Source organism: Ranitomeya variabilis, chromosome 2 (genome assembly GCF_051348905.1).
Source record: "Ranitomeya variabilis isolate aRanVar5 chromosome 2, aRanVar5.hap1, whole genome shotgun sequence".
Classification (NCBI taxonomy): Eukaryota; Metazoa; Chordata; class Amphibia; order Anura; family Dendrobatidae; genus Ranitomeya; species Ranitomeya variabilis.
Window position 1 is genome coordinate 467,551,084 of NC_135233.1, and position 22,960 is coordinate 467,574,043.

Consider the following 22,960-nt stretch of genomic DNA (forward strand, 5'->3'; position numbering starts at 1 on the left):
GCCTTGGAGGATATTCATTCAATTGTTTAATTTTGTAGAAAAAAAGCAGATCACAGACATGGCACAAAACTAAAGTAATTTCAAATGGCAATTTTCTGGCTTTAAGAAACCCTAAAAGAAATCAAGAACAAAAAATGTGGTAGTCAGTAATGGTTACTTTTTTTAAACAAGCATAGGGGAAAAATTATGGAGTCACTCAGTTCTAAAGAAACAATGATGGAATCATGAAAAACAATAAAAAAAAACCCTCTCCAACACATCACTAGTATGTTGTTGCACCACCTCTTGCGTTTATAACAGCTTGCAGTCTCTGAGGCATGGACTTAATGAGTATTAAACAGTACTCTTCATCAATCTGGCTCCAACCTACTTTGATTGCTGTTGCCAGATCAGCTTTGCAGGTTGGAGCCTTGTCATGGACCATTTTCTTCAACTTCCACCAAAGATTTTCAATTGGATTGAGATCCGGACTATTTGCAGGCCATGACATTGACCTTATGTGTCTTTTTTCAAGGAATGTTTTCACAGTTTTTGCTCTATGGCAGGATGCATTATCATCTTGAAAAATGATTTCATCATCCCCAAACATCCTTTCAATTGATGGGATAAGAAAAGCATCCAAAATATCAACATAAACTTGTGCATTTATTGAAGATGTAATGACAGCCATCTCCCCAGTGCCTTTACCTGACATGCAGCCCCATATCATCAATGACTGTGGAAATTAACATGTTCTCTTCAGGCAGTCATCTTTATAAATCTCATTGGAACGGCACCAAACAAAACTTCCAGCATCAACTTGCCCAATGCAGATTTGCGATTCATCACTGAATAGGACTTTCATCCACAGTCCACGATTTCTTTTCCTTACCCATTGTAACCTTGTTTTTTTCTGTTTAGGTGTTAATGATGGCTTTCGTTCAGCTTTTCTGTATGTAAATCCCATTCCCTTTAGGTGGGTTCTTACAGTTCGGTCACAGACATTGACTCCAGTTTCCACCCATTCGTTCCTCATTTGTTTTTTTGTGCATTTCCTGTTTTGGAGATATAGTGCTTTAAGTTTCCATTCTTGATGCTTTGATGTCTTCCTTGGTCTACCAGTATGTTTGCCTTTAACAATATTCCCATGTTGTTTGCATTTGGTCCAGATTTTAGATACAGCGGACTGTGAACAGCCAACATATTTTGCAACATTGTGTGATGATTTACCCTCTTTTAAGAGTTTGATAATCCTCTCCTTTGTTTCAATTGACATCTCTCGTGTTGGAGCCATGATTCACGTCAGTCAACTTGGTGCAACAGCTCTCCAAGGTGTGATCACTCCTTTTTAGATGCAGACTAACAAGCAGATCTAATTTGATGCAGGTGTTAGTTCTGGGAATGAAAATTTACAGCGTGATTCCATAATTTTTTCCTCAGAATTGAATGACTCCATAATTTTTCCCCTATGCTTGGTTAAAAAAGTAACCATTACTGACTACCACACTTTTTGTTCTTGATTTCTTTTAGTGTTTCTTAAAGCCAGAAAGTTGCCATTTGAAATGACTTTAGTTTTGTGCCATGTCTGTGATGATTTTTTTTTCTACAAAATGAAACAACTGAATGAACATCCTCCAAGGCTGGTGATTACATAATCATTGCCATGGGGTGTGTGTGTGTGTGTGTGTGTGTGTGTGTGTGTGTGTGTGTATATATTTTGTGTGTGTGTGTGTGTTTTGACGAATATTTCCTTTGAAAACGATGTGCAAGTGAGAGAATTTCTCTATGTAAAAGCTCATGTTAAAATTCGCATTTCAAATCGGATAACATTCACACTGCATTTGAATGTAATTCGGAAAAATGGTGGGAAAAATGGGATTGTACTTTCAGAAACAATGCATGACACTCACATTACACTCTTCTGACTCTCCTGCATCAAAATTGGACAGATTTTAAAATCGCTAGTGTGTCTCCAGCCTCACATTTCTATTACCTGTAATCCCATATTGATAGGTCAAATACGTCCCGGGATGACAGATTCCCTTTAAACCAGTGTTTATGTCCCACTACAAGAACACTCCAAGATATACTAATGATTGTGCAGAGTAGGTCCATAACTTGGGCTTCATTCAGACGAGTGTATGAAAACAGTTTTTTTTCCCCCTCTTCTCCAATATATCCTTTGAAAATGGATAGCATTCAACTTATAAATGTATTTTTTTTTTTTAAAGTATCCGTTAAGTTTTATGGACAAATTTCATTTTTAAAACTGTAGAAGCTAATGACATGGTGATTAGCCCAATTGGCCCAATCTGCACAGACTCAAACTACTCATCTAAATGAGACGTTAATAGTAACAGCAGTCGCTCTCTTAATAAATCGATTATTATACTAACTGTATAACGGATGCATATTTCTATTTTTGTGTATCAATGTCCCATCACGAATGAGGAATTAATGTGTTGTGAAAAAATTATTTCCTGATTAAATGTAAAGGTCGTAGGTTTCCTCCCCTCCCACGAAAAGGTTGGACTGATGAAGGCCATCCCTTTTCAAAGAAAAGCCAGTGCAGGTAATAAGTGATCACAAGACATTGCGCTTTTCTGAGTGGTGGCAATCAGCTGTCGTCTTTTGCGAAATGCATATTGCCAGACACTTTCCCAAATAGCACCCACAGCAAGGAAAACGCAGTTTTACATGGTAACCAGAGCAGCGCTGTTCTTGTCCATGGTGACATTATGTTCTAATGGGCAGATTTTACAGTTTCTGCTACTTTCCATGCTCTCAATTCATTAGTACAAAAAGACATAATTGGGATTTGTGAGTGTATAGCGGAGGCACAAGTTTTGATGTATGTAGTATATTTTAAGTTTTAAGACTTGGCCTATAATGACTTTTCAAACAAAGCACAGGTTGCTTGGTGCATTACGACGCAGAAAAACAATTAAGTACATCTTCCCACCTACTTGTTTATCACGGCACTTCTCTAGTGCTGTAAAGCCAGAGCTTCCAATCAAAGGGGATAGGGAGATAGGAAAACAAGCAGGTGGGAAAGTGCACTTAAATGATTGGCCATGCTATGAAGCACCGAGCACCTGTACTGGGTTTGAACAGTCATTCTGTGCTGACAGTCCCTTTAAATCCCCAGATATACTCAAATGTAAGCAATCAGCAACAGTTTAACTCCACCTTGGGGATGCTGCATGCAGAGTCAGGGGCTTATTTTAAAACTTTATGTAGAAATCCTTGAGATTCAAAATAGCGATTACTGGAGGGAGAATTCACACATCTGTTTGGTTCAGAACACAGACAGGATGCACACACTCCGCGGCTGCATGTCTACTGACCCGAACTTGTCAGCCTCAACTAGACTTGTGAAGCCGAATTCTAGGAAGAAGACTCGCCGCCTTTCTGTAAATCAGCGTGACATCGATATGTGATGGGATTGCCCAACTCGTGGACAGAGATTCATAAAATAATACCATATTCTCACTTGCCAGACCAGCACCATTCCTGACATACTTGGCAATGTCAGATGTGCAGCAGCAGAAGCCACTGGAAAGGTACTAGTCCATAAGATAAGTATATAGTACTCTTTTTTTTTATTGTACATGGGTTGTAAAAGGGGTCGTCCACTACTTATACAACCCATTTAAGTAAATAAAGCATGTTTTCCTGCGAGTATTAAAGTATGAAGTACAGTGAGCTGCTGTCAAGGTTTAAAGATGGATTTGTCACAATACTCAAACAGATTGCTTGTGCATATGATATTGATCTATCCTAATAATAAATAATTTTTTTTTAAGGGAATCTGGCAGCAGGTGGACACCTAAAATCTAACTACATGCCTGTATTTCTCTTTAAAAAATTAATGTCCCACACTATGGGGGTTGTCCAAGTTTACAGAATATAGTGATACACGCCTTATGAAACTTCTTTCGCAGCATATTCAAAGGTCCAGACTAGTCGGAAAGCTTTGCATTATAAGCTCACCAGTCCTGCCCAATCTGACCATTGCAAACTTCCCTGAGCCATCCTTGCTTTCTCCTCCTGAAACATTGAATCTTACAACTTGGGGCATGTGTAGTGGAGCGCAAGCCTTTAGTATGGAAGACAGGTATTCAAAGGTTTCGGGAGGAGATTAGGTTAGCTCAGAGATCTGTCACGTTTTAGTGGGTTTGCTACCTGTAGATTGGGCAGTACTTGTGAACTTATAAAGACTAGTCTGGACATTTAAGCATGCAGCGAAAGAAGTTTCATAAAAGAAATGTCACTATATTCTGTAAACTTGTCCCATACAATCAGGTTGTCGATAGTTAGATTACGCTCCCCCCCCCCCGCTTTCCGATCACCCCCCCCTTCATACTTACCGACCTGTGTCCCTCCCGGTGTCGGTCCGTCTGTTCGATGGGCGCCGCCATCTTCCAAAATGGCGGGCGCATGCGCAGTGCGCCCGCCGAAACTGCCGGCCTGCAGATTCGTTACAGATACATTTTGATCGCTGTAATAGGTCCTATCACAGCGATCAAAATAAAAAAAATAAAATAACCCCCCCCCCCCTTCATCACCCCCATAGGTAGGGACAAAAATAAAACAAAGAATTTTTTTTTTTTTTTCTTTGCCCCACTAGGGTTAGGGTTAGTTCACACTGCGTCTAAGCAGTACGTTTGACGGACTACGTTACACCGCGGCATAAAGTAGTCCGTTACAGCCGCCATTGACAGCAATGTCGGACGCATCACAAGCGCACGCCCAAAATGGCTGTGCTCTAGGGATGTGCCGTCATTGAGTGATGGACCCGGAGAGGCGGACTACAGCGTTTCCGGGTCCGTCACTGCTAGCGCAGATAGAGCTAGCAGATGCTCTATCTGCGCTAGCGCGATGCAAACGTCGCCACTTGCGCTAGCAGCAGCCCGTTAACGTATGTGCTGAACGGGCTGCTGCTAGCGCAGTGTGAACCTGGCCTTAGGGTTAGGGTTTCGGCTAGAATTAGGGTTAGAACTAGGGTTAGGGTTAGAATTAGGCTATGTGCACACAGTGCGGATTTGGCTGCGGATCTGCAGCGGATTTGGCTGCGGATCCGCAGCGGATTTGGCTGCGGATCCGCAGTGGATTTGGCTGCGGATCTGCAGTGGATTTGGCTGCGGATCCACAGCGGATTGGCCGCTGCAAATTCGTAGCAGTGTTCCATCAGGTTTACAGTACCATGTAAACCTATGGAAAACCAAATTCGCTGTACCCATGGTGCGGAAAATACCGAGCGGAAACGCTGTGTTGTATTTTCCGCAGCATGTCAATTCTTTGTGCGGATTCCGCAGTGTTTTACACCTGTTCCTCAATAGGAATCCACAGATGAAATCCGCACAAAAAACACTGGAAATCCGCTGTAAATCCGCAGGTAAAATGCAGTGCCTTTTACCTGCGTATTTTTCAAAAATGGTGCTGAAAAATCTCACACAAATCCGCAACGTGGGCACATAGCCTTATGGTTAGGGTTGGAATTAGGGCTAGGGTTGGAAATAGGGTTAAGATTAGGCTTGTGGTTAGGGTTACGGATAGGGTTAGGGGTGTGTTGGGGTTACAGTTGTGGTTAGGGTTGGGATTAGGGTTAGGGTTGGGATTAGGGTTGGGATTAGGGTTACGGGTGTGTTGGGGTTAGGGTTGTGGTTAGGGGTGTGTTAGGGTTAGGGTTGTGATTAGGGTTATGGCTACAGTTGGGATTAGGGGTGTGTTGGGGTTAGTGTTGAAGTAAGAATTGAGGGGTTTCCACTGTTTAGGCACATCAGGGGTCTCCAAACGCAACATGGCGCCACCATTGATTCCAGCCAATCTTGCGTTCAAAAAGTCAAATGGTGCTCCCTCCCTTCCAAGCCCCGACGTGCGCCCAAACAGTGGTTTACCCCCACATTTGGGGTACCAGCGTACTCAGGACAAACTGGGCAACAAATATTGGGGTCCAATTTCTCCTGTTACCCTTGTGAAAATAAAAAATTGCTTGCTAAAACATCTTTTTTGAGGAAAGAAAAATTATTTTTTATTTTCACGGCTCTGTGTTGTAAACTTCTGTGAAGCACTTGGGGGTTGAACGTGCTCACCACACATCTAGATTAGTTCCTTCTGGGGTCTAGTCTCCAAAATGGGGTCACTTGTGGGGAGTTCCTACTGTTTAGGCACATCAGGGGCTCTGCAAACGCAACCTGACGCCCGCAGAGCATTCCATCAAAGTCTGCATTCCAAAACGTCACTACTTCCCTTCCGAGCCCCGGCATGTGCCCAAACAGTGGTTTACCCCCACATATGGGGTATCAGCGTACTCAGGAGAAACTGGACAAAAACTTTTGGGGTCAAATTTCTCCTGTTAGGCTACGTTCACATTTGCGTTGTGCGCCGCAGCGTCGGCGCCGCAACGCACAACGCAAATAAAAACGCAGCAAAACGCATGCACAACGCTGCGTTTTGCGCCGCATGCGTCGTTTTTTTCATTGAATTTGGACGCAGCAAAAATGCAACTTGCTGCGTCCTCTGCGCACCGACGCGGGCGCCGCAGCGACGCATGCGGCGCAAAACGCAAGTGCGCCGCATGTCCATGCGCCCCCATGTTAAATATAGGGGCGCATGACGCATGCGGCGCCGCTGCGGCGCCCGACGCTGCGGCGAGGACCGCAAATGTGAACGTAGCCTTACCCTTGGGAAAATTAAAAAATTCTGGGCTAAAAAAATATTTTTGAGGAAAGGAAACATTTATTATTTTCACGGCTCTGCGTTATAAACTTCTGTGAAGCACTTGGGGGTTCAAAGTGTTCACCACACATCTAGATTAGTTCCTTGGGGAACTAGTTTCCAAAATGGGGTCACTTGTGGGGGAGCTCCAATGTTTAGGCACACAGGGGCTCTCCAAACGCGACATGGTGTCCGTTAACGATTGGAGCTAATTTTCCATTCAAAAAGTCAAATGGTGCTCCTTCCCTTCCGAGCCCTGCCGTGCGCCCAAACAGTGGTTTACCCCCACATATGAGGTATCAGCGTACTCAGGACAAATTGGACAACATCGTTCGTGGTCCAGTTTCTCCTTTTACCCTTGGGAAAATAAAAAAATTGTTGCTAAAACATCATTTTTGTGACTAAAAAGTTAAATGTTCATGTTTTACTTCCATGTTGCTTCTGCTGCTGTGAAACACCTGAAGGGTTAATAAACTTCTTGAATGTGGTTTTGAGCACCTTGAGGGGTGCAGTTTTTAGAATGGTGTCACTTTTGGGTATTTTCAGCCATATAGAACCCTCAAAATGACTTCAAATGTGAGGTGGTCCCTAAAAAAATGGTTTTGTAAATTTTGTTGTAAAAATGAGAAATCACTGGTCAAATTTTAACCCTTATAAATGTTGTTTCCAAAATTGTGCTGATGTAAAGTAGACATGTGGGAAATGTTATTTATTAACTATTTTGTGTCACATAACTCTCTGGTTTAACAGAATAAAAATTCAAAATGTGAAAATTGCAATATTTTCTAAATTTTCGCCAAATTTCCGTTTTTTTCACAAATAAACGCAGAAATTAACATGAAGCCCAATATGTCACGAAAAAACAATCTCAGAACCGCTAGGATACGTTGAAGCGTTCCGGAGTTATTACCTCATAAAGGGACACTGGTCAGAATTGCAAAAAACGGCCGGGTCATTAAGGCCAAAATAGGCTGGGTCATGAAGGGGTTAAGGGTTCGCTCACTGGAACATATACAATGGACAAGTGCAATCCGATGTTTTATCAGATAGCACTGTTCTCTTATGGGGCAATGCTGATCAAAGTTTTTTTTTCTCATTCAGATTTGGCAGGGCATTTTGACACCCCCACTCCCACCTGAAAAAAAAAAAAATAAAGTCACATTAATGTACCTTTATACTGTTCATCTAGCATAGAGATCCCATTAAAGAATGATTCCATTTCTATTCTTTCTAATCTTACCTTTTTTCAATTCTTCTGGTCCTGTATCATCTTGGATCACAGAGCTCAAAATTTCAATTAGCCTAAAATCCGCTTGGCTAAGATAAATCCTTGTGGCTTTATAAAATAGTGCGACAGCAGTATTCATATAGTTTTCCTAAAACTTGTTTGCCTGGGCAAGTTTCCGAAAGGTGAATACATTTTCAATATACAGGTTTTTACAATATTAGAGATTTTAATTGGTTTAAATAAAGCTGTGGATTTTTTTATTTTTCTTTTTAATTTGTTGAAAAGGTACGTACGTACAATAGCATCGCACTGACGAAACTCCAGACGCCTGCAAGTCCAGATATTGTGTGACATCACAGATGTACTTTTGTGTTGCAGAATCCTGGCAAGTTGATCTAATCGCCAGTGCTGGCATAGAAGCTTTATCAAGTCACCAAGTGGTTTTTCACTCATTTATCTTACCGACTGTGTTATGGATATTGTCGTTTTCTATCTGCTCTGAGCTGAAAGTGATTTTCAGCCGTAGAAATTTGTTTTGCATAAATAATAACCCATAAGCTACTAAGTTACTGGCCTGACAGTTCATAAGTTTCCTTTATCAGGGTGATATAAACCAACACTTCTTTTTCTTCTCAATTGTACAGGAAAATCTAGCAGACAGGGCTAAACAATTGGCCACCAGAAAAAAAAAAAGAGCATATTGAGCAGTATTAATTCTTTTACATTGTGACCAACGGCCAACATCTGACAGTATTGCTCTATGGAGACTGTATAGATCAGGGAATTTGGACATATCAAATATTAAGATGTGAACAGCGTCTGACGTACATTTTGCTTTACAATGCAGTGTTCCTCAGCCATCACCGTCTACGGTTTGTATCTGTTCAAAACGGAGTTGAGAAAGATGTATTTCATATTCTATATACTGAAGCTATAAATTTGGGTCAAGAGACTTGCGGTCAATCCAGGTATAATGGTCCTTATACAAATTGTGAAATATTGCCCCAAGTCCAGTTTGGTCTAGGTATATTGACTTGACTGCTATAGCCACTGAGCTCAGTGTATCTGCCAATGTAGAAGGCACAGCACTGAGCTCAGGGTTAATCTGCACTGTAGCAGTCAATAAACGAAGACATGAACAGTACTGGACCCAGAGAGGGCGAGTACCAAGGTTGTTGTTTTTGATATATACAATAGTGATGAGTGAACGTGCTCGGATAAGTTGTTATCCAAGCATCTGGCAGTGCTCGTATACAATGTTTGAGTCCCCACGGCTACACGATTTGCGGCTGTTAGATTACAGCCTTAACAAATGTGGAGATTGCCTGTTAGACAGCCTCAACAAATGTGGGGATTGCCTGTTAAACAGCCTCAACAAATGTGGGGATTGCCTGTTAAACAGCCTCAACAAATGTGGGGATTGCCTGTTAGACAGCCTCAACAAATGTGGGGATTGCCTATCAGCTGCAAGTGATGCAGCCACAGGGGCTCTAAGATAATATCCGAGCATCTGGTAGTGCTTGTATAACACGTTATCTGAGCACGTTCGCTCATCACTAATATACAAGCTTTTGGGGACATGAATGCTGATCGTAGCAAGCACTCTCTAGCAGAATCATCTGACAGTGGATTATCTTTCCGCCAAACAAAAGAATTGGGCGATCGAACACCAACCACCCAATCCTCATGTCTCAAGACAAAATCTATATGGGGAAAGTCAGTAGGCCCACACGCAAAGCAGCTGGTTGGCTGATCCTGCCAGGTTCACACAACATTTATCTAATGTGAATGTGGAATTTTTACGAGAAGATAAGACAAGGTGTCATCTCAGAAGGAAAAGGGGACACTGCTCACCTGCAGAGATACTAAGAAACTTCTGGCAAGGACAAAGAAATATAGTAACATAGTTAGTAAGGCCGAAAAAAGACATTTGTCCATCCAGTTCAGCCTATATTCCATCATAATAAACCCCCAGATTTACATCCTTCTACAGAACCTAATAATTGTATGATACAATATTGTTCTGCTCCAGGAAGACATCCAGGCCTCTCTTGAACCCCTCGATTGAGTTCGCCATCACCACCTCCTCAGGCAAGGAATTCCAGATTCTCACTGCCCTAACAGTAAAGAATCCTCTTCTATGTTGGTGGAAAAACCTTCTCTCCTCCAGACGCAGAGAATGCCCCCTTGTGCCTGTCACCTTCCTTGGTATAAACAGATCCTCAGCGAGATATTTGTATTGTCCCCTTATATACTTATACATGGTTATTAGATCGCCCCTCAGTCGTCTTTGAGGATCTGTCTAAAGCACTGCAGTGGGAAGCCAGATGCATATTACTATGTTTTAGCCTTTGAATGTACTGCATGTACCATTTTCTGGTGCTACAACAATGCAAAAGAAAAATATGATTCCATCGGAGATTTGTAACTATATTCCTGTATAGTACTGGGATGCAGAGTAAAAGTATTTAACTGCAGAAAGTGAGTGTGTGAAAATTATCACAATGTGAAATGAGAACCAGCTCCTACATATCCAAGTCATCAACTGCTCAGTTGTATTAAAAAAAGAAAAAACTATGAGCTTGGAATTGCTCATGTGTGAACAGGTATTGTACTCAGATCCTTATTAACGGAGCAGAAAAACAGAAGGAAATCAATAGACTTATTACAGCTTAATAATAAATAGTCATTGGATAAAAAATGGAGACTCTTAAGACTGCAGCGGACAAAGTATTGAACTGGGATGGGGGGAGAATTGTCCCAAGTAGGCTCCAAAAATGAACAGATGCAAGTGGAATTCTCTGTGTGCTGATATTAGCTCTCCGCATAGTTTTGATTTGATGTGTTACAAAATCAATAAATACATCATGGAGTTAAGAATAGTCATTACACAGGTTTACATGTAAATAAAGCTTTACCATTGTATAACCAAACATTCTGAAAAGTGGAAATATACATTGGGGGTAATTTGATAATAATGCTGCAGTGAGAGCTGTGCACCAAGGTATCTCCCTGTATGGCGCATGCTAAAACTATGGCCAGGTTGGGTCAGAACAAGTGCCATATCCATCATAAGTAGGAAGCTCGATCATTTCAGAGACTCAAGAAAGAACACATAAGACATAAAACACCAGGACCATTTTAGGCTAATCTCTAAATAAATATTATATATTGATTTTTCTCCATGTATTTATTTTTATTTAAGGTGAGATTAGATGCATATTTTTATTGCATCATTTTGAGGCACATAAAAGTTAACAATAGAAGAAATATAATTTTAGCTATATGACATAAAATAGATTAAGGTATTGTGGGAGTCTTTACTTTACAAAATACATGTATTTTATTTTTGTAAACTTTTATTGAAGGAAAATATATATATTTTTTAAACAATATTTTTTAGTCTTGTGATGAGACTTTGTTTTACTGTACAGCAATACTTCTGTAGGACATTACTTAACCATCCATCTACAATGGACAGACATCCTGTATACTCCAGACATAAGGGGCCCGATAACGCCTTGTCTGCCAGTGTACGAACGCTGATCTAGGAACCGAGACAGAACAGTATAAAGTGTCGGGACTTAATTATACAATAATTAAGCTTTATTTATCGAAAAACCAACTACCGGTAATTGCTTTACAACGAAGTTTTGTGATGGACAGATAAAGCTGAGAAAAAGGTATAGGTGACTCAAAATGTCAATGAGAGTTTATAGATGTCCGCTCTATTGACATGTCTGGCAAACAGAAGTAATTTCTAAAAGAGACATGGAGAGCTTATAGGTCTCTGAATGGGAATTCTTCAGCAGGATGATGTAGGGGCAGACATCCCAACTTTATTAATGATCATAATATTCAGCCTTTTGACCATTTAATGGGCATTACTGTTATCCCCAACTTAAGGTGGCAAAAGTTGTTTTTTTTTTACTTCTTTAGAAAAAAAAACAAAACAACCCACTGATGCCATTTTGACCAAAAGCCAAAGGTGGATTCAGCAGGTAGGAGAAGTTCTAGATATTTTATGCTTCTTTTGGATCTACTTCTGGCTATGGGTTAAACAATTTTCCAAATGCATGAAAGCAGCCTTAAAAAGCAAAACAACAATAAAAAAACAACAACCTTTCTCATGAAGAGTCCACTATGGCACCTTGTCATTACTGCCATTTTTTATTATTTAGCTGTAATATGTCTATTGTTGCATGAATGTCCTCCTTGTATTGCTGAAAGCTTTCATGTATGTGAGGAAGTGGATGACGAGGTGTGATTTAATGAAAGAATAAGAAAAAGTCTTCATCACAGAACTTTTTTTTTTCCAAACAGCAATGAAATCATTCACACAAAGGAAAAAAACAAAACAAAATAAATTGCAAATCTGGTAAGTAATCACCACCTGTAAGCCGAGGTTCACTACTACACCCCTCAGCTGCAGCCGGGAGTCACACATAGATATGAGATTGATATATACAACAGAAACAAAAATCCTGCAACTGCTGCTGAGGGGTTATTAGAAAGTCTGATATGATGTACTGATCGATCCGCTGGCATTCAACAGGCATTTCCTCAGCAAGGCAGCCTCCATTCATTCCATTACAATAAGTAGGTATTTCACTGACACTTTCCTGGATTTACATCTGGCTGTAGACAGATATTTACATTGTGAACTCTGCAGTCATGATCTGCTATTGCCACCGTTCATACAAGCATCAGAAAGGGTGCGTTGTGTATACTGTGACATTGCTATAGTGATGTACTGCCAAATCAGGAGAAGTGGTGGGAACACAGAACATGGAGGAGTAAGTGGACAGGGCCCTTCCCGTGCCACCTTTTTTTTCCCTTTTTTTTTTTTTCTACAGGGAACATGTACAAAAATCTGACTTGGATAACTGCTTATTTTTTCTTTTCGCAATAATACATAAAAGGGAGAAGACGAGTTATTTAAACTAGACAGGAATTCATTACCTATGTTTGTGATAGAACTGCAGTCTGTGAGTAAATGAAGAAGTACCCACCATTGCCCGGCACTGATCAGCCAGCTTACTTCCCAGTGAAACTACAATGTTTTGCCATTTTCAGTGACAGGCAAAAAGCAAAAGGAAAAAAAAAAAAAAAAAAAAAGCAAATACAGAAAAACAAACAAAAAAAACAAACCCCCAAAATGGGTTGCCCACTAATTTTCCTCATAGCAAACCTAGTTACCCACAAAAACTTACTCCATGTTGGGCAGTCTTCACCTGTACCTGTGTTGTATAGCCACCCTGAGCTAGTAGTTCAGTGTCTTAGACATTTTTTTTTTTTTTTATAAATTCTGTACAAAGGAACGGTCTGTGAATAGAGGGAAGGAACAGATACTGACCCCTTCAAATCTGCTGTGGTTTCATTCATAAAACTGTACTAAATACAGATGGGAGGGGGCAACCATTTCTAGCTTGCTTTCTACAAGACTTATTCTTTTTAGCAGTCTATTAGATAATCTGAGCCCCAAACCCAATCTTTAAAAAAAAAAAAAAAAATTATAAATCTATTTCAAATAAAATAACCCTCAAAACCTACAATGAAAGGAGCAGTAGTTTATCCCAGGGCACCCTGCCCGCCTCCATCTATATCACTGCTGAGCCCTTATCTCGGACATCCCAGCACAGAGAGCCAAAATGGAAATCCCGGCATCCTCTTGGATAAAAGAGCTGGTCAGGCTGTGGGAGGGCGCCTGCTAAGTGTCTCATTTTGTGTCTCTATCCCTTACAGAACAGAATGCCCTGTTAAAGTTTGAGTTCGTTGGCAATTTTGGAGGCAATGTTCTTAAATGCCATGGAGGTGCCGGAAATTCTCTTGAAACGCACACCATTGAGGGAGAGCCGTGGAAGCTTGCACACCTCCATCTCCCACTGTACATAGCTGTCATGACCTGGTGAGCCGTGGACACAAAGCAGCATGTACTTCTCTTGTGACTCATGTTGGCAGTTATTGGCATCCAGCACTTTGCAGATTTCACTCATCATCTCATTAGGCTCCATTGAGCTGGTGGTTTTCATGCTCCACGTGAAGCGCAAAGAGCGAGGCTTGGAGTCTCTCAGGTCATCTTTCTCTTTTTCTGCAACAGTCAGCTGAGGCCTGGAGAAAAAAACAAGATGCATCCAAATGTAACTTCACAAAGTCTGCGAAAGATAAATGTCCCCACCAAACTGTAGTCAAGGAAAACCTCAGATTCATCACTTGGCAGCTAGCCTACATTCACACCTGCGTTTGGACATTCTGCCTGTTTGTTACTTTATTTTCCCAAGAACGAAAGTGTTGCTTTACTGATGGAAACGATTGATCCTGGGGTTCGTTTAGGTTTTGTTATGTGTTTTTAGAACAGGCAGCACGGTGGCTCAGTGGATAGCACTGTTGCTTTGCTGCGCTGGGGCCCTGGATTTAAAACCCACCAAGGACAACATCTGCAAGGAGTTTGTATGTTCTCCCCGTGTTTGTGTGGGTTTCAGCTTCCTTCCACACTCCAGACATACGGATAGGGAATCTAGATTGTAAGTCCAATAGGGACAACAATGATCAGGTCTGTAAGGCGACGTGGAATAGGATGCCGCTATACAAGTAAAATAAAGAAAAAAATAAATAACACATGGAAAACCACAAGTTCTGCATGACGCTTTGCTCCCATTTGATGTAACAGCTGCGGATCGGTTTTGGACATTAATTTCTAAAACAGAACTCCCAAACGCAGGTGTGAACTTGGCCTAAAAGCCCTTTCATACAACAGTTTCTGGAGGCCATAGCAATTACGTGATATCAAGTTTCTTTTGCTGGTCATCTTGCAGGGAAAGTTCCATGTTATGGGCTGGTAAACAAGAGGCAATGATTTGCGGTATGAACGTTCATTCCCGATCACTGCCCTGAGTAAACTAGCCTGCAATCTTTTGCTGATCCCTATACAGCCCTGACATATCATTGGTCGGCAGCATGTTCCTCGTATAAATAGGGTACGTGCTTCTATTATTAATGGAAACTATGGAACGAACGATTGTTCCAAATCCCCTCCCAGTAATGCGGCATCTAAAAGTTCAGTAGCCACCACCGATAGACATGCATTAATTATCAGTCGTTCTTTTCTGCCCGTGTAAGGTGTGAAACATCCAACATTCAATGTTCACGTACTGACCACAGTTCTCCGAACTCCAACTTAACAGCCTCATAGGAAAGATATGTGGCTGTTGCCTTTATTTCATAAATCAATAGTACATATGAAAATAAGGAATTTTGTAATATGCTTCTTTCTCCTCCTGGATTAATCTTTCATTCTCGGTACAGATTTTCCCATTACTGAGATAGGAGATGACAGTGCTTTTAAAATTCTATGGAGGGAGGAAGAGCTAGAGGCCGATACACACTGCCCAAAGACATGAATGAGCGAGTGCCATCCGATTATTGCAGGCAATGTGCGCTGCCTCACGTAGTAACATTGGTCTGAGTGCGATCTGATGCTGTGACGGATCGCACTCTGACAGAAACTACGCTTGTTTGCATGAGCCCTAATAGAGACTAAAATAAATAAGATAAGCAAACTTTTTTTTTTTTTTAAACTGCACATAAACAACTATTTGATTAAATGTGTGAAAGATTGAAAGGCGCAGCCTGTCATGTTTTATGCCACTGCTCCGTCCAATGTCTAGAGGAGTGAGCTAAACGGCTGAGCGCTCTGGAGCAGTAGAAAAAAGAAGAGTGAAAATCTTCAGTACATCAGGATCAACGTAATTTAGGATCAGATTCCAGAGGGAAAGAAGAAGAAGAACGAGCCCACAGGGAGAATAAGTGGATGAAGAAGTGAACAAGAGAATGAAATGGTTGATAAAGAGATTTAATGGTTTACTACAAGATTAGGGGGAGAATGAGTCTGGAATAGAAGAGATCTATAAATAAAAGTGATATGGAATAGGAAATGATTAGGGATTGGAATAATAATGCTGAAACAAGATCATGGATCTCTCACCTGGTGGTCTCCACTCGATCTTTCCCTTCTGGTTCATTTGGGTTCCTCAAAAGAGAGAGGTAAAAAAGCTGTTCAATGTGTGCACTCTGAACTCTCCCGAGCACGGAGAGACTAAAGCTTATGCTTTCTCGTAGCCTCAATTTAACAATCATTTTTTTTTTATACAAGTAATTAAACATTCATTTCAGCCAATAAAGTCAGAAATAATTGCTTCAAAAGAAAAATAAATCCTCCATGAAGACAACAATTATGCCGTTTTCACACAATTGTGACTTGCGGCCTGTGTAGAACAGCGATCTCCTGATCCCAAATCAACAGTCTCATGTACGCCTACGAGGCTGACAAGTTTGGGTCAGGAGACTCGCGGCCGGTCTGGAAGTCATGGTCCGTACTTGGACGTGTGACACCTATGTGTGACGCACCAAATTATTGTTTGAAACTTGATTGTTTAGTTAGTGTTCATTTCACATGATTTTGTGGATACCATAAACGATAATTTTTAACATTCAACTTGAAAACCCACCATGGCTTGCATGCCCACACTGTTTTCTGCCATCTCCCATGTGCCCTTAAAGGGGTGTTCTCAACTTATAATTTATCCTGAGAATAGGGGATAGCTTTTAAAGTTTCCGATCACGGGGGGTCCGACTGCGGTGGCCCCCACTTATCCCCACAAATGAGAGGCTGAATGGAGCAGAGGTCGATCATACATACTGCCGCTCCATTCATTCTTAATGGGAGCTCTGCTGATCTTCAGCGCTCCTATGGATTCAGGACCGTTATTTTGGGGTAATTAGTTAACAGTATTTTTTTTTCTCTGAAGAAGTGGGCAAATTTATGGATGACACAGCCAACTCAACATTTTTAATGGAAACTGTGAAGGACTTATCACAGAGGAAGGGGGCAGTATTTTACAATTAAAGAGGACAGTCCAAAAAAGTAAAGTACAAAACACATTTACCGTATGTCCTCACTTGCATTCTGCCTTGTACCTCCCACAGCAAAAATGTCTCCTTGAAATCTGCAAGGCTAAATACCACTGTGGATATTGCTAATAATATTAGTACAATCTTTTTAGGCTGCATTTACACTTTGCACAGCGCTATGCAATGCGATAAAAACCTATCTGCATGTGCAAACTACCGCAAACTTGTGCTCATTCCTGACCGCAGCTGCTCATAACCATTGGCCACACATGGCCACTTAATCTGTTCTTCCAATCAGAGGCAACTGTAAAGGCTGCAGCCGATCTGTGGTCACAGATCGTCTGCAGTGGTCCAGCAGGGGACACACCCTCACAGTGGAGGAGTGGTATACATTTATGCAGCACCCTGGGGCCATTAGTAATCATGTTGTCCCTTTATTTAAAAAAAAAAATAAAAAAAAAAAATACTGATGCAGAACTACTTAATAAATCACACTAAAAATTAAGAAATTCGGGGAAAAAAAGAATTTAAATATCTTCAAAGAAGTCTAATAGTAAGAATGCATTTTGCTTAAAAACTGTTTTAACTGGAAAATGTGAAATACTTTTTGAAATGTATTTTTCTAATATAAATATTCCAGTTCTTATGCTGGAGAACGCACAATAGGCTGACAAGGTTGTGTGGCCAAAGCTCACTCTATGCCGATGCTACACTGAAGCGTAATGAGGCTGGAGGGGTTCGCACCGCACATGCAGGGTGCAGAAACTAGCAAGTGGCAAAAAGTTTGCAACTTCGTTATCACAGTCATGCCACCCTGTGGGTTGAAATGTTGCTCAATTAACCTGCATAGGGAGATCTTTAGCTGCACGACCTCCTAGTGGCCAAAGTCGCCCCGGCCTAAAGATCCACTAAACATAGAAAATGAAATATCCGAGCAATTTCTCCATCATCTACTTTGCTCTAATTTGATGTCATGTTACAAATAAAACCGAGAAATATATAACGACACATTTACTGTTCTATGTCTGGTTGTAAGACAACTACCGTACATACTCGAGTATAAGCCAACCCGAATATAAGCCGAGGCACCTAATCTTACCACAAAAAATGCAAAAAATTATTGACTTGAGTATTAGCCTGGTATGCATTGTCCCCTCATCCCTATTTGGTATGCACGGGCTCCTTATCTCATCCTGGTATGCATGGCTCCTCATCTCATGATGGTATGCACGGCCCCCTCATCCCCATTCTGGTAACGCATGGCCCCCTCATCTTATCCTGGTATGCATGGCCCCCTCATATCATCCTGGTATGCATGGCTCTTCATCCCCATCCTGGTATGCATGGCCCCCTCATATCATCCTGGTATGCATGGCTCTTCATCCCCATCCTGGTATGCACGGCCTCCTCATCTCATCCTGGTATGCATGGCCTCCTCATCCCTATCCTGATACGCACGGCCTCCTCATCTCATCCTGGTATGCATGGCCTCCTCATCCCTATCCTGATACGCACGGCCTCCTCATCTCATCCTGGTATGCATGGCCTCCTCATCCCTATCCTGATACGCACGGCCTCCTCATCCCTATCCTGGTACGCACAGCCTCCTCATCCCCATCCTGTTAAGCACAGTCTCCTCATCCCCATCCAGGTACGCACGGCCTCTTCATCCCCATCCAGGTACGCACGGCCTCTTCATCCCCATCCAGGTACGCACGGCCTCCTCATCCCCATCATGGTATGCATGGCCCCAATCACAAAAACATTATAAAAAATAAACCATTCTACTTACCTTCCCTGGGCTCCCTTGCAGCATCCTGTTTTAATGCCAGCAGATGATTTAAGCTTGTAAGCAGCTCATGGCAGTGACATCATGCGCTGCTTACAAGCCGAGGACAGCTGACGGAATACTCACTGCTCTTCATGCCAGGACTATGGGCATGGGGGGCAGGGAGTATCCATTGATCTTTAATAGTGGGCACGGTAACCTCATCCGCTGGCTTACTGCAGTGGCCGGGCGATAACATGTGCCCGCTACTAAAGAGAATGAATATTCACTGCTCTCCACGCACTGCTCTCTTCACTGGAGAGCACTGAATATTCATTCCCTTAAGTAGTGGGCACAAGTGATCGCCCAGCAGCTGCAGGAAGCCGGCTGCTGCGGCTAACAGTGTGTCGGCTATTAAAGAGAAATGAAAATTCACTGCGCTCCACTCCCATGGTTGTGGGGAGAAGTGAATATTCATTTCTATTTAGCAGAGGGCACAGGTCTTAGCCACAGCAGCCAGCTCCTGCCTCCTGTGACCCGCTACTCTGCCGCTCCCTCTCCATCTTATAGGCCAAAAAATATGGAAAGTGGGACCCTCACTTGAGTATAAGCCAAGGGGGCCTTTTTCAGCATAAATAATGTGCTGAAAAACTCAGCTTATACACAAGTGTATACGGTAATTGCACCAGAAGCCTCCTCTCTCTCCACTGTCTGCACAGGACATGTAGGCAATGCTGCAGATAAACCATGAGGGCACAATTAGACTTATCTCTATTTCAGTGTTCCTTTAACTGGCTGCTGTGGTCGCGTCTTTGCACTGTTTATACCAACAGGAATCAATGGGAAACCACACAATCACTAATGTGAGAATGGCAGCTAACAATTTACATGTATGATAATTTTTTCTATATATTTTTATTTTGTTAAAACTTTTTCAGCTCCCTTTAATCAGCACCAAAGCAGGGGAACCCAACCTGTCCTCACCGGAGAGTACTAGGCTGATTCCACATGTTATATGGAGTTGCAGGGCTGTTCTATGCGGTGCCTCCATGCTACAGCCATGCTGCGGAGAGGAGATAATGGTCCCCTGGGCTACCCATCTAAAATGTCAGACATATCCTGTGTACAGGTGATATATTTAATTAGTGGGGGAAGGGTATTTCAAAGTGGCTGTCCAACAATTAAATAGTAAAAAATATCACAGGGGTGGGGAGGGCCACCATAACACATCTGTAACAGTAATATCTAGAGATAGAAGTTTTTTTTTCTAAAATAATTGCAAAATACCCCACCCACCAACCAGAAAATTAAAGGGAACCAGACAGCAGATTCATGTTGCTCGATCTACTATTCCAGCCCCGTCATTTTAGCCAGGTATGTCTGACTCTGAAACACTGTTGTTTCACAGAAAACACATTTAAAAGCTGTTCAAGTGACTAGTCCAAGAGGCCGATCCCTGGCGGCTTCACCCCACACGCATTGAAAGGCAGATATCTCCATACATGTGTGTAAGGAGACCTGTTAATCAAGGTCACCAGAGCGATATGTCACACAGCCGGCTTTTAAATGTATGTTTTCTCTAAAATGCCATTACATTCCAGAGTATAACTTTCCTTGCTGAAACGGCACAGCCAGCGTCTGATTCATGGTGCCCATAGTTCAGGCAGCAAGAAGCAGCGGTCATTTCTACAGAGTAAATTCACAGATATTCACTGTACAACCTCTTTAAAGGCACCTATACAAAGTATAAGTTATAGAAGTCAACTATTCTAGATCAAAAAGGCTGCAAAAAAATTACTGCAATGAAAAATCGCAAACCAAAAAAAAAAGAAATACACCAATTACATTTCTAAATATCTGTTAATAATTTCACAGTCACAGGATATGTATAACAAAAAAAAAAAAACAATACGATGCAGCATGAGACCGTAATATTCCACAAAATGTGAACATATTACAAAAAGGATTAAGCCCAACATCAAACATGTGTTGCTCACGACAACCAAAATTAAGATTCATAAAGCCCCCCTATGTATGCAGAAGGTGAGGGGGAAGCTGGTGGGTGGTAGAAGACTAATTATTATGCATCAGCTACGAGGAGTAAAGACTGGGGGAAATCTGCAGCGATGCGTCCCTCTACTCATGCTCAGATTAAGAGAGATATAAATGGGACAGCGATCCTGGGGAGCTGCCAGATACAATAAGGTTAAGTAGGTCCTTGGTGGGCTAAACAATTGGGCGTTAAAGAGGAGCAAGTGTCCAAGGACCCCCATTCTTCCTTACAGCATGCAAGCAATGAGGCGTAGTTTGAACGCTGAGCTGGCCACGCCTGTGACTTTCTGATATGGACAGAAACAAGGAGTGTAGCACAGTCCACTCCTGATCATGTCCTACAGGATCACATCATGCATATTATCATCAGCAGATTATCACAGAGCGGACTAAAAAACTTGCAGTGATGTATTCCTCAATATTCATGAGGTCAGGCTGTTGCTTAGACTAGACAGCAGAATTTGTGCAAATCGATTTGCAGGACACAGTCCAGCAATCTTTGGCCGTTGGACGAGAGTCTCGAGAATCGCCTTCTGCGTCCAGACATCCACGGCTCTTCTTTAGATTAGCAATCCTGGTCCTACATCATCATTACATTGTGATGTCAGGCCAGCTAATCCAAAGACGAGCCGCGGACGTCAGGAGGCAGCTCCCAAGGCTCCCGTCCAGTGGTCAGAGAGAAAGATTTGGAGGCAGTGATGAGCGAACGTGTTTTGATATGGTGTTACCCGAGCATGCTCAGGTGCTAGCCGAGTGTCTTCGGTGTGTTCAAAATATATGTTTGAGTCCCACAGCTGTTCGACATCTGCAACACATGCATGGAGTGTCTAACCGAAAATCCCTGAATGTGTTGCGGCTGTCGAACAGCTGTGAGACATGCAGGCGCGGGGACTCAAACATATTATTCGGGCATGCCGAAGACCTAAGGCTTTGTTTATGTTCACTCCTCCATTCTGGCATTCTGTTTGTTTGTTCGGTTTTAAGAACACAAATTCATGTCCAAAATGGATCCATGATGTAACACTAGTGATGAGCCAACGTGCTCAGATAAGGCGTTATCAGATTATCAGAGTGTATTCAGTGTGCTCCAAAAATATTTTTGAGTCACCGCGGCTGCCTGTCTCGTGGCTGTTAAGACAGCTCCAACACATGTAGGGGCCCACTTGTTAGGCCATCCCTGCATGTGTTTAACAGCCATAAAACATACAGCCGCAGGGACTCGAAACATATTATTTGTGCACTCCGATAACACCCAACATGCTTGAATAACACCTTAACAAAACACGTTCACTCATCACTGTTTGGCTGCTGGAATGAGCCCTCTGAATCGATTAGCACAACTCCACTGTGTAGTCTAAGGGATAGCCAGAGCTCAAGCATTGAGGAATACATGGCTACAGTACTTTACTAATGCTCTGAGTGATAATATTCTTCTAATAAAACTGTTTTATTTAACTTCATCGAACAGCCCAATACAGGCAGACCCGGGGCACAAACGAGCGCCAGTCAGCTGCTTGTTTGCTCATGGGCACTTGTTTAATCTGCTTACACAAGCCGACCAGGCTTCAGAGGCGCTCTGCAATAGATCGTTCACTGTGCATAGGCTGCCATCATACTGGCAAGTAAGAGTCCTGTTAACCCAGGATGAAGCACTGCCAAAAACAATGGTCTTTTGAGCAGCAGATCATTTTACATGACGAACCAGCGTTTTTCTTGTTAATCAGGCGATTGGCAGCTTGTTCCTAGGAACCGTCATTTCGCAACTTGCAGTATAAATGGACTTTAAGTGATTTACCCCTACGTATGCAGATAACAATACCCTGATGACTAGAGTCTCTAACATGTGCACACCCCTATATAACTGTCCATGTGGTTTACTGCATAAAACTAGGGAAACAACATTGATGAATTGGGGCCATAAATTTGTACGGGTGATTTTGATCTGTGTTTTGAATCATAAATAGAAATGTTTCTCATCTTATTTTTTTGTAGACATCTGGTCCACAAAAACATGGATATGCAAACAGCACCACAGACTACTACAGGTACGTATTCTATTCTTGTAGAACAGGGACAGAACACGTGTGAAAAACGGAAAAAAAAAGTAGGCCATATTTTTTTTCTTTATACTTCCAGATCTTTCTCTATTTTTTGCAGTGTCCTTGTCATTAATTGTAAAAGGGATCAAAACCTGCAGCCCATTCAGGTAGCACAGAATGTCCAACTCTCCAAGATGGCACGTCCATAAGGGTCATCGCAAAAAAAAAAAAAGTGTGGAGCAGATTTCGTGATGGAATCATTCC

At 41.9% G+C, this 22,960-nt stretch overlaps 1 protein-coding gene across 18 annotated transcripts in view; it reads right to left on the reverse strand.

The window, feature by feature from the left end:
* Window positions 1–12,181: 12,181 nt before the first annotated feature.
* The window catches only part of MARK2 (microtubule affinity regulating kinase 2), a 164,552-nt gene continuing 153,773 nt past the window's right edge, over window positions 12,182–22,960 (reverse strand). For 13 of the 18 annotated variants that reach the window (XM_077287625.1, XM_077287629.1, XM_077287621.1 and 10 more), the window contains 2 exons: window positions 15,912–15,956; window positions 12,182–14,038 (listed from right to left, as the gene is read on the reverse strand). In XM_077287625.1, coding sequence (XP_077143740.1) covers window positions 13,687–14,038; window positions 15,912–15,956 — 397 coding nt within the window. In that variant the 3' untranslated portion in view covers window positions 12,182–13,686. The remainder of the gene's footprint in view (window positions 14,039–15,911; window positions 15,957–22,960) is intronic. The other 5 variants (XM_077287631.1, XM_077287623.1, XM_077287639.1 and 2 more) reach the window with 1 other exon arrangement.